Source organism: Mauremys reevesii, linkage group 13 (genome assembly GCF_016161935.1).
Source record: "Mauremys reevesii isolate NIE-2019 linkage group 13, ASM1616193v1, whole genome shotgun sequence".
Classification (NCBI taxonomy): domain Eukaryota; kingdom Metazoa; phylum Chordata; order Testudines; family Geoemydidae; genus Mauremys; species Mauremys reevesii.
Genome location: NC_052635.1, coordinates 4110440 through 4122309, shown reverse-complemented (window position 1 = coordinate 4122309; position 11870 = coordinate 4110440). Strand labels below are relative to the sequence as shown.

At 59.8% G+C, this 11870-nt stretch overlaps 1 gene segment (V, D, J or C); it reads left to right on the top strand.

The window, feature by feature from the left end:
- Positions 1-4135: 4135 nt before the first annotated feature.
- Positions 4136-10973, top strand: LOC120380852. The segment is given in 5 exon segments: positions 4136-4181; positions 6020-6319; positions 7127-7450; positions 9963-10289; positions 10617-10973. Coding segments are annotated over 5 exon segments (1338 nt in total).
- The last annotated feature ends 897 nt before the right edge of the window (positions 10974-11870 follow it).

The following is an 11870-nucleotide window of genomic DNA, read 5'->3' as shown; positions in this document are numbered from 1 at the left end:
GACTCGGAGTCCTTAAAGCCAGCTTTGGCCTCTCTTTCTAACTACTCTGCTCGACCAGAAGGTAGGGGCTTGGGCCAGGAATCGCTGGGGACATGCCGATCACAGTGATCCCTTCTTGTGCCCTGAAATTCCACCAGTCGATCAGTTCTAAACAGGTCAAATTGCAGTGGCCATTCCACCACCAGTCACAGTGCGAGGAACCACCCTGCTACTTCTAACCACCTTCACAGGAGCAAGGACAAGAAGAGACCCTTTGTATAGCAACAACAAACTGCCAGGAGACGTTAAAAGAAAGAAAAGATGCTAGAAGGGAGACACGATACTTGTGTGCAACTATGTACAGGACATCTATCCCTCCCCATAGACGCCCACTATCAATCTATCCATCCTGGGTGGGTGGGAGTCAGGACTCCTGGGTTTTCTCTCTGGTCTTTACAAGGTTAATGCAGATGGGGCTGAAACATCACCCCCTAGGATCTGTCCCCAGCTGGGGGAGTGAACAGGGATCTCCAAGATTAGGGGGGGGGGCTGCAGGGCCGCCCAGAGGATGCAGGGAGCCTGGGGTTTTTGGTGGCGGGTCCCATGGCGGAAGGACCCCCCGCCGCCGAATTGCCGCTGAAGATCCGCCCCAGGGCCCGCCACCGAAGTGCCGGAAGGACCTTCCCACTGTGGGTCTTCGGGGCACTTCGACAGCAGGTCCCGCGGTGGAAGGACCCCCCACCCACCACCGAATTGCCGACGACAACCAGGAGCGGAAGAAGCTCCGGGAGCCTAGGCCCCACGAGAGTTTTCCAGGGTTCCCGGAGCGAGAGAAGGACCCCACTCCAGGGACCCCAAAAACTCTCATGGGGGCCCCTGCAGGGCCCGGAGCCTGGGGCAAATTGCCCCTCTTGCCCCCCCCCCTCTGGGCGCCCCTGGGGGACTGGGAGTCAGGACTCCTGGGTTCTATCCCCAGTTCCAGGACAGCCGTAAAGTCTCCTTCTTCACCTTCCTGCATGGCAGGTTCTCAAAAAGACGCCCCAGGAGGCCTCAATCTTCTCTGAGGTCTGCGGCCTTTGTCACCGAATCTCTGGGGAAAACCAACCACCAAACAAACAAACAACATGGGCTGAAAAGGGGAAGTTTACGCAAATGAAAGTCACAGCGAGGTTGTTTTTCACCCCAGTTTTAGCCCCCGCCCTCACCCACCTGTCCAATTTTCACACCTTCCCACCAGCTGTAACAATGAAAGCTCCCCAGAGGGCGTCATCTATTGTTCTCAATCTATAATTATCCTGACTTCCATCAGGGGGAGGGGAGGGGATGTCTGACAGGCAAAGACACCTCAGAAGAGCCCCGCCACAGACACAGAGCAGAGCTGGACTCCCGGACAGAAGCCCCCGGTCTCCAGTGCCGGGCCACGACCCAACATGGCCGGTGATTTGGTGAGTCCATCCCAGGAAAGTGGCTGCTATTGGCTCGTCACATGGGTGCAGAGGGTGTTTTAACCCCATCAGAGATAAATGGGGTGAAGCGTGTGCTAGAGAGGGGAGCAAGACGCCTGGGTTCCCTCCCCAGCTCTGGGATGGGAGTGAGGTCTAGCTGCTAGAGCGGGGGGCTGGGAGCCAGGACTCCTGGGTTCTTTCCCAGGCTCTGCAAGGGGAGTAGGTTAGAGCAGGGGCCTGGGAGCCAGGAGTGTTGTGCTCTGTTCTGACCTATGAAGGACAGTGGGGTACGTCCCCTGTGTGGACCCAGTACCCGGGCAGGGTGCAGCTCACGGCTCCCCTGCACAGGCTGGATATGCTGCCCAGGCCAGGCCAGGTAACAGGCCAGGCTGTGCACCCCCCAGGCAGAGACGGGGGGACAGAGGTGCTTATCTCACACTCTGGCTATTAGCTGGGATAACAGCTTTGAAAGAACTCTAGGGAGCAGGGGCGGCTCCAGGCCACAGCATGCCAAGCGTGTGCTTGGGGCGGGACGCCACGGGGGGCGCTGTGCCGCTCGCCAGAGCCGCGGGACCAGTGCACCATCCGCAGGCACATCTGCGGGAGGTCCACCGGAGCCGTGGCACCGGCGACCGGCAGAGCGCCCCCCGCGACATGACGCCGTGCTTGGGGCGGCGAAATGGCTAGAGCCGCCCCTGGTAGGGAGTGAGCCCAGGGCTGGGCTAGCAGGGGCTGCAGGTGGGGAGTGAGGGGCACTGGCAGAGCTGGGTGGGGGACCCCAGGCCTGGGATTGCAGGGGCTGCAGGTGGGCAGTGAGGGGCACCAGCAGTGCTCAGGGGGAGCCCAGGGCTGGGCTAGCAGGGGCTGCAGGTTGGGAGTGAGGGGCACAGGCAGAGCTGGCAGGGGCAAAGCTGGGCTAGCAGGAGGCTCCAGGTCAGAATTGATGGGCACTGACAGAGCTGGGGCTGGGGGAGCCCAGGGCTGGGCTAGCAGGGGCTGCGGGTTGGGAGTGAGGGGCACCACAGGGCTGTGGGGGCAGGGCTGGGCTAGCAGGGGCTGTGGGTCAGGAGTGAGGGGCACTGGCAGAGCTGCAGGGGGACGCCAGGGCTGGAATAGCAGGGGCTGCAGGTTGGGAGTGAGGGGCACTGTAAGAGTTGGGAGCAGGGCCGGCTCCATGGATTTTGCCGCCCCAAGCAGTCACCCTTCAGTCTTTGGCGGCAATCTGACGGCAGGTCCTTCCCTCCAACAGGGAGTGAGGGACCCGCTGCCGAATTGCCGCCGAAGAGCTCGATGTGCTGCCCCTCTCCGCTGGCTACCCCAAGCACTTGCTTCCTGGGCTGGTGCCTGGAGCCGGCCCTGGTTGGGAGGAGGCCAGGGCTGGGCTAGCAGGGGCTGCAGGTCAGGAGTGAGGAGCATCAGCAGAGCAGGGGGCAGCCCATGGCTGGGCTAACAAGGGCTGCCGGTTGAGAGTGAGGGGCACCTGCAGAGCTGGAGGGAAGCCAGGGCTGGGTGAGCAGGGGGCTGAGGGTTGGGAGTGAGGGACACCAGCAGAGTTGGGTAGGGGGAGCCCAGGGCTGGGCGAGCAGGAGGCTGGGGGTCAGGACTCAGGGCCATTTGCAGATGTGGGGCGCTCAGGATTGGGGGGCTGCAACTAGACATTCAGGGGAAGAGCTGAATTCTTTTAAGGGGATTTTATTGTCTCCTATCTTTAGCCCAGTAACAAATATTTGCAAACAAAAACTTTCTAAACTGAGGCACAAATTTCCCCTTTGGCGTGTCCCTGGTCAGAGGGAACCCCCTGACCTCAGCGAGTGCAGGAACGCGTCTCCCTGAGCCGGCCCTGCCTCCCTGCAGCAGCTCTGCGCTCATGCTCCATGCTGAGAGCCGGGCGGGGGGATTCCCAGCACAGCTAGATGTGAGCTCGGCTGCCTGGGGCTGGACGTAACTGGCAGCTCAGAGGCAACAGCTCAGGGGTCAGCTTCCTAGCTTGGCCTTTGAGTTGAGCTGGCTCCGTTTCTGCGGCGCACTCAGCTGGAGACGCGTTGGGCTTCCTTTCCGGGGGAACGAGCTCTGACATCTCCGGCTAAACCCCACTGGAGATGCAGACCCCGGTAAGTGCTCCCCAAGGCGCCTCAGCTCTGGGCACCTAGAAAGTGAGGCAGCTGGACTTCTTGGGAGATTTCTCCTGCAGAGTTTGGGAAAGTGTCCAGAAAATCTTCATCCCAATTGGTTAGAATCCGAGTGGTTTCTTGAGTGGGAACCTGGCTAGGAAGGTCGTGAGCTAGGGGTGGTGATAACCAGTCGACTGCTGAGTTTGGGGGAGGGAAGGTTTTTTACCCTAACCCCAGAACTATGACCCTAAACCAAACCTTAAACCCAACTGCTTAGACCCCCAACTCTGTTCTAGCCCCCTAACCATGACCCTAACCCCAGCATCCTAACCCTCGACAGATGCACCCATTCCTTAACCCCAACACCCTAATCCTCCCCCTTTCCCTAAAGTCCTAGCCTCATCCTTAACCCCGGCTCTCTAACCCTTCCTCCCTAACTCTGACCCCCAACTCTGACCCCCTCTTCAAACCCAACCCCTAACCCCTAACCCCAACGTCCCAACCTTATCCCCCGAACCCTGACTTTAGATTGCTCAGGCTGCAATGGTGCTGGGATCAGTAGAGTCCTCACTGTTATTTCTCTGTAAAGCTCCCGGTGCGATGGGTCCTGGTCCTAAATTGGGTTTTCTAGACCACTGTGATACAAGTACTAACAACCAATTATACCCCTAACCATAACCCCAGCTCTAACCCGAACCTCCCCACCTGACCCTCTGAGCACTAGGGTTTCTGTGTCTCCAGTTGGGTATCAAGTTGTCACGGAGTGTGGGGGAGTCCGGCCCTGCACCCCTCTTCCTGGGACTCACAGTGACTCTCAGCCAGCCAGTAAAACAGAAGGTTTATTGGACAACAGGAACACAGGCTACAGCAGAGCTCATGTTCAGAGCCAGGACCCCTCAATGTGGCCTTTCTGGGGGTTCAGGGTGTCTGGATTCCAGCCTAGGTTCCCCTGCAATCCCACCACCCAGCTCCCAAACCGAAAACTGACCCCACCCTCTCCCCTCAGCTTCTTTCCTTTGTCCAGCTCCCGGGCAGAGGTGTCGATCTCCCCTCCCCCAGGCCTAGCTCATGTTACAGGCTGACTACCTGTCTCTCACCTAAAATCCTCCCTGGCTCTCCCATCTCCCACACAGACAGTCCCTGCTCCATCACACAAGTATCCCAGAATTTTGAGTCATCGTGGCAAACTGACCCCGTGGGGATAGGACCCAAGAGTCTCACTAACTCCCTCTGGGAAATGGCAGCAGAACCGGTTGGTATCTGAAGGTTGAATGGCTGAAAAATTGGCTAGAAATCCAATCACAACACGTCAAATATTGAACTTGAGGGTGGAAGGGTATTTGACCCAAACCATTAAACCATCGCCCTTAATTCTACCCCAGCTACCTATAGCCCTTAACCCCAGCACCTAACCCTAACCGCGAACCCTTCATCCTCCTCCCCATGTATAATTATAACCCAAACTCTAACCCAAAGGGCCCATATGTCCCGGGTTCAATTGGACAGTCCCAGTCCCTCCTACCGGTGTCTCAAGTGAGTTCTCAGGACTCTAACGACGTGTGTTTGAGATACAGAATTGCTAACTGGCCACTAGGGGCTGAGGATGTTAGCAATGAACCTAGGAGCCTAATGAGAATATAACATTTAATATTCGTACCTAAGCTAAAATTGCCAGAATAACTTCTGCATGTCTTCAGTTGGAGACCTGAAAACCCGAACGTTAGTGGCATGACACTTTTTCGGAGACCCCAGAAGTGTCTCCCAATTTCAGTTCCCCGGTCAAAAACTTGGGTTGTTTTCCAGCTGCAGATGCTGTGATTTCTCCAAGGGGAATTTCTCTGCCACTTCGGCACCTAATTCCCTCAGGAGCAACCCAGTGCAAATTACTTGGAACAACCCTCCACTCTGTGAAATCAACCCGTGTTACTGCTGACCAGCGGCACAGCACAATGCATCATCCAGTCCACAGAGCAGAGGGTGGGACACAGGACTCCTGGGTTCTCTACCTGGCTGTGCCACCAACCTGCTGTGACCAGGTCCCTTCCTCACTCTCTGCCTCAGTTTCCCCTCTGACCCTTCCTTTATCTTGCCTATTTGGCCTGTAAGTTCTGTGGGGTAGGGACTGTCTGTCATTGTGTCTCTCTGCAGCACCCGGTGTAATGGGGCCCCGATCACACACTGGGTCTGTTTAGCACCAAGTGAACTGGGGGCCCTGATCCTGCTCAGTCTGTGACACACCCTGGAAGACGGGGGGCAGCCTATCTCAGGCGCCCACTTACACACAGACATTAGTAAGACCTTGCAACTGTCAACAGTCTCACCCCAAACTGTGCTGTGTGAATGGAGCAGAGTGGGGCTCGCTAAGGGACGCTCTCCCCCGGCATTGAGTGCTGCCCCAGTGCCCCGCTAGGGCCTGTGCTGCACGGAGCGGGGCAGGGCTCAGTGGGGCTGTGTCTCATGGCCTCGCTCTCTCTCCCTTTGCAGCTAGTGCCACGGCCCCGTCTGTCTTCCCCCTGACCTCCTGCACCGGCGAAGTCACCACCTCCCAGGTCACCTTCGGCTGCCTGGCCAAAGGCTACTTCCCCGAGCCGGTCACCGTGACATGGGGCCCCAACGTCGGCTCCTCGGGCGTGAGGACCTATCCCTCCGTGCTGCAACCTTCCAGCGGCCTCTACTCGCTCAGCAGCCAGGTCACCGTCCCGGCCAGCAGCTGGGAGTCTGACACCTATAGCTGCACCGTACAGCACCAGCCCACCAGCTCCAGCATCTCCAAGGAAATCCCAAGTAGGGACGGCGCGGCGCGGCCTGGGAGGGAGGGAGGGGCTGGGGGTCTCTCAGGTCCCTGCTCTGGTGACTGCTGCAGGGAGAGAGGATGGGAGCCTGCTAGTGCTGTGAGCTGATGGAGTCGCTGGGGTGGGTGGGTGGATGGAGAGAGACACCTCAGAGAGATGGGAGTGAATGGGGGCAGGTAGATAGTGTTGGGTGTGGAGGCACCGAAGGGTGGAGGGATGAAAAGAGAGACCGCGCCAAGAGAAGCGATGGGCACTGCAATGCAGGGAAAGGGGCAGAGGGCTGGAAAGTGGGTGCTGTGCTGCAGGGAGTGGGGGGCTCAGCAGGGGGTGACTGGCTGCAGGGAGCGGGGGCTCAGCAGGGGCGCTGTGCTGCAGGGAGCGGGGGCTCAGCAGGGGCACCGGGCTGCAGGGAGCGGAGGGCTCAGCAGGGGCGCCGGGCTGCAGGGAGCAGGGGGCTCAGCAGGGGGCGACTGGCTGCAGGGAGCGGGGGGCTCAGCAGGGGGTGCTGTGCTGCAGGGACCGGGGGGCTCAGCAGGGGGTGCCGCTGCAGGGAGCGGGGGGCTCAGCAGGGGGCGCCGGGCTGCAGGGACCGGGGGGCAGCTCAGCAGGGGGCGCCGGGCTGCAGGGAGCGGGGGGGGCTCAGCAGGGGTCGCTGTGCTGCAGGGAGCGGGGGGCTCAGCAGGGGGCGCCGGGCTGCAGGGAGCGGGGGGGGCTCAGCAGGGGTCGCTGTGCTGCAGGGAGTGCGGGGGGCGGCTCAGGAGGGGTCTGTACAAAAACTAACCCGTCACCCTTCTCCCAGAGCCCACCCCCATTAAACCCCATGCCCCCGAGGTGGAAGTCTTCTACTCCTGCACCACCAACCCAGGCACCGTCCAGCTGGTGTGCTTAATCTCCGGCTTCTACCCCAAGGCTTTGACGGTGGAATGGCTGGTGGACGGCGAGCATGGGCTACTTCACAGTGAGCTCAACCCTGCCACGAAGGACACCGACGGCCGCACCTACAGCATCCGCAGCAATGCCAGTGTCCCCCAGAGCGCGTGGCTGGCGGGCAAGACGTACACTTGCCAGGTGTACCACGAGGGCACTGCCACCACAAAGCAGGCCCATGCCCGCAAGTGCGAAGGTGACTCTCCCCAGGGCTAGGCTGCCTACGAAGAGGAGGGGCAGTGGCGGATTTAGAGTGAGTGGGGCCCTGTGATCAGCTTCATTTTTCGGCCCCCCTTGGGACCCTGCCAAGAAAAGGAACATTCTCTGTTATCTCCCCTGCCCCCGGTTTTCATTCTTGTTTTCTTCATCCTCCTCCTGTAAGTATTAGCAAGTAAATGGAAATAAAGTGAGGTTCCTTGATTGGTTTTGCTGTCAAACTCATTTTCCACAGACCACTTGAAAATCGCTGGGGGTCTCGGCGGACACTTAACGGTCTTTCCAAATCCTGTTTGTGCCATTAGCGAACTCCTGTGAAGCGCTTAGGATAAGAGCCCTTTATAAACATCATGTAAAAAAATGTGGGGTGCAGGGTCTGGCCAGGAGTTAGGGTGAGGGAGGGGGCTCAGGGCAGGGGGTGCAGGGTCTGGGAGGCAGTTAGGGTGCAGTAGCAGGCTGGGGTTGGACTGCAGGGTCTGGCCAGGAGCTAGGATGAGGGAGGGGGCTCAGGGCTGCAGCAGGGAATTCGGGTGTGGAGCGCCTACCTGGGGCAGATCCCCTTTGGTGCGAGGGGTGGGGGTGGGGATGTGGGGGGCTGCAGCAGTAAGGGAGGGCAGGGGGCTGGGAGTGTGTGAGGGGGTGCAGGAATCAGGGGGGTGAAGGAGCAGGCTGGGGGTTGGGGTGCAGGGCCTGGCCGGGAGCTAGGATGAGGGAGGGGGCTCAGTGTTGAGGCAGGGGGTTGGGGTGTGCAGCGCGTACCTGGGGCAGCTCCATTTGGTGCAAGGGGCGCAGGTGGGAATGGCGGGGTGGGGGGGAGGAGTCAGGGCATAGGGTGTGGAGGGGCTCAGTATGGCGGGGGGTGCAGGAGTCAGGGCAGGGAGCCGGGGTCATGGGGATGCTCCCAGCCCCCTGCCCCACCCCACCCCTATCCTGAGCGGCTCACGGCAGGGGGTTGGGGTTGGGGGTCTGCATAGGGGGAGTGCGGAGACCAGGCTGCTGCTCCCACAGCTGCCCGGCCCTGGGGCCCCCTGGGTTTTACTGTAAATCCACGTCTGGTCCTGCCGGCTCGAGGGGCTCCTGCTGCAGGCTCCGCCCCCACCGGCAGCCAAGCTCCCCTCCCCCACGTTTTCCCCACCACCTCCCCCGAGCGTGCTGGATTCCCGCCCCTGCCCCTCCCAGCGCTTCCCCCCGCCACCGAACAGCCGTTTGCTGGCGCTCCTGGAGAGAGAGGGAGGGGGAGGGGCGGGGCTGCAGCGCTCTCGGGGGGCGGAGGCATAGAAGAGGTGGGGGTGGGGCACTGGGGAAGGGGGTGCAATCGGGGCAGAGTGGCGCAAAGGCAGGGCCCCCGCACTCCACTACACATACACCCCTCCAGCCCTCTGCCATGAGCCTCCAGGGGCAGGGGGCTGGGAGCACCCCCACAACCCCAGCCCAACTCCTGCACCCCCCTCACCCTCCTGCCCTCACTCCTGCACTCCACACATACCCACTCCCACCCCTTGCACCAAATGGAGCTGCCCCAGGTAAGCTCTCCACACACCAACCCCCTGCCCCAGGCCTGAGCTCCCTCCTGCACCCTAACTCCTGGCCAGGCCATGCACCCCCAGCCCTGACTCCTGCACCCCCACACATACTCAGCCCCCCAACCCATGCCCTGACTCCTGTACCCCCCACACATCCAACTCCCACCCCGAGCACCAAATGGGAGCTTCTGCACACACACCTCACATCCCCATCCCCACCCCTGGCACCAAATGGAGCTGCCCCAGGTACGCGCTCCACACCCCAACCTCCTGCCCCAGGCCTGAGCCCCCTTCTGCACCCTAACTCCTGGCCAGGCCCTGCACCCCAACCCCCAGCCTGCTCCTGCACCCCCCCTCACACACACCCAGCCCTGACTCCTGCACACACTCGCAGACACCCAGCCCCCTTTCCTCTATGATTCCCGCACATCCCCACCTCCACCCCTCGCACCAACCGGGAGCTCCCCCAGGTAAGCGCTCCACACCCCAATCCCCTGCCCCAGCCCTGAGCCCCCTCCCTCGCCCTAACTCCTGGCCAGACCCCACACATTTTTTAACATTTTTTTTATAAAGTGCTTTTATCCAAAGCACTTTACAATAGTTAGCTAAGGTACAAACAATATTTGGAAAGATCGTTAAGTGGCCCGCCGAGACCCCCAGCGATAAGGGTCTTCGCTGGGTCCCAAGGAGGGGCCCCAAAAACGAAGCTGAGCACAGGGCCCCACTCACTCTAAATCCACCACTGGGCAGGACCAAGCTTCTGCCCCCGCAGCTGCCCGGCCATGGGGCCCCCTGTTGTTGGGGTTCCCCATGCCAGGGCACCCTGTGATTTACTGTAAATCCGCCTGTGGGAAGGAGGACACCGGGCTGGGCTCAAGGGGGGAGAGGAGTGGGGAGGAGACTGAGATGGGCTTGGGCTTGGCAGGGGAGACCAGGCCTAGCGACTGACCTGGGCTCTCGTGTCCCCAGAAAAAACAACATCTCCCAGCAACATCCAGGTCTTCCTGGTGCCTCCGTCTCCCGCCAACTTGTATGTGAACCAGAGCCCCATGGTCACCTGCCTGGTGGTCAACCTACCTAGCAACTCCAGCCTCCAGGTGGTCTGGTCCCGGGAGAAGTCGGGGTCCATTGCCTCTGAACCCGTGACCCTCACTGAGCAGTTCAACAGCACCTTCACCGCCTCCAGCTCCATGCCCATCTTCACCCGCGACTGGGAGGCCGGAGAGACCTTCACCTGCACAGTGAAGCACTCAAATCTGACCTCGCCCCTCATCAAATCGATCTCCAAGAAGCCAGGTAGGAGGAGAGCAGGGTCCCTAAGGGGAGCGACCCCCCTATCCCAGTCCCCAGCGGGGAGGGATGCTCCTTAAGGGGAAGACCCAACAACCTGGGATCCCAGCCCTGGGTCCCTTTGCGTCCCCATGTGAGATGGAGACCATCCTATCCCCCATCCTGCGTTCCAGGACTACCAGCTCCCAGTCCCCAGCCCCTCCATCCTGGAGCAGAGGGGAGATCTTCCTACCCCCCCACACACACTCACACATGCCCCATCATTCTTCCTGCATGGCCCCTGCTGAGTGATGTGCTTGGATCCCCTGTGTCCTCCGTCCCCACCCACCGTAGGCAGGCACTCTGCCCCTGGCATCTACCTCCTGCACCCCCACAACGAGGAGCTGAGCAGCTCTGAAGACTCCGTCAGCCTCACCTGCCTGGTGCAGGGCTTCTTCCCCGAGGACATCTCGGTGCAGTGGATGAAGAACCACAAACCCAACGAGAGCTTGGAATACATCACCACCCAGCCCATCAAGGATGGAGCTGGCGACTCGAACTTCTTCCTCTACAGCAAGCTGACAGCCAGCAAGGCCAGCTGGAACACTGGGGACACCTACACCTGCATGGTCATCCACGAAGCCCTGCAGATGAAGTTCACCCAACGCAGCGTCAGCAAAGTCTCTGGTAAATGAAGAAGGCTCGTCCCAGCCCCACTGCTAGCACTGTCCAGTACAGCTTCCTGTAAATAATCTCTGTGCCCTCAGTGACAACAAGTGAATAAATGGAACTAGTCTGAGCTCACACCCAGTCTCCTTCTTGTGGTGTGACTGGGTGAAATCTGCGGGTCGCCCGAGGTGGACGAGGTCCCAGGTTGCAGGCTGGGAGGAGCCAAGATGCTACAAGGGAGGGATGCCTGTATGAGTGGATACATATATACCATGGATGGATGGGGAGATACATGGGTTAATGCCATGGAAGGAGGGATGGGTTGATACATGGGTAGATGCCATGGAAGGAAGGGTGGGTGGAAGCCATGGAAGGAAGAATGGGTTGAAGCCATGGAAGGAAGGATGTGCAGATACATGGGTAGGTGCCACGGAAGGAAGGATGGACTGATACATGGGTAGGTGCCATAGAAGGAAGGATGAGTTGAAGCCATGGAAGGGAGGATGGGTAGATACATGGGTACATACACAGCACAGAAGCAGTGATGGAGTGGGGGGTGGATGGACAGTTACACACATACATACTGCAGAGCCCATATCCAAGCCCAGCTCAGTTGGAAGGCCAGGTGTTCAGAGAGATGGCTAGATGGATACATACATACTTCAGAGGGAAGGACTCATAGACCAACAGATATCACAGAGAGAGAGAGATGGAGAGAGAGAGAGAGAGAGAGAGATTATTATTTGGATTAAAGTAGCACCTCCACCCCCAGCTTAGATAGGGCCCTGTTGGGCTGGGTGTGACACAGACACCGTGGGAGACAGTCCCTGTGTCAAAGGGCTCACACCTAGATAGAGAAAGAGGGAGAAGAAACAGAGACACCAAGAGGTGAAGGGACCTACCCAAGGTCACGTCCGTTACCAGGCTAGAAACAGAACC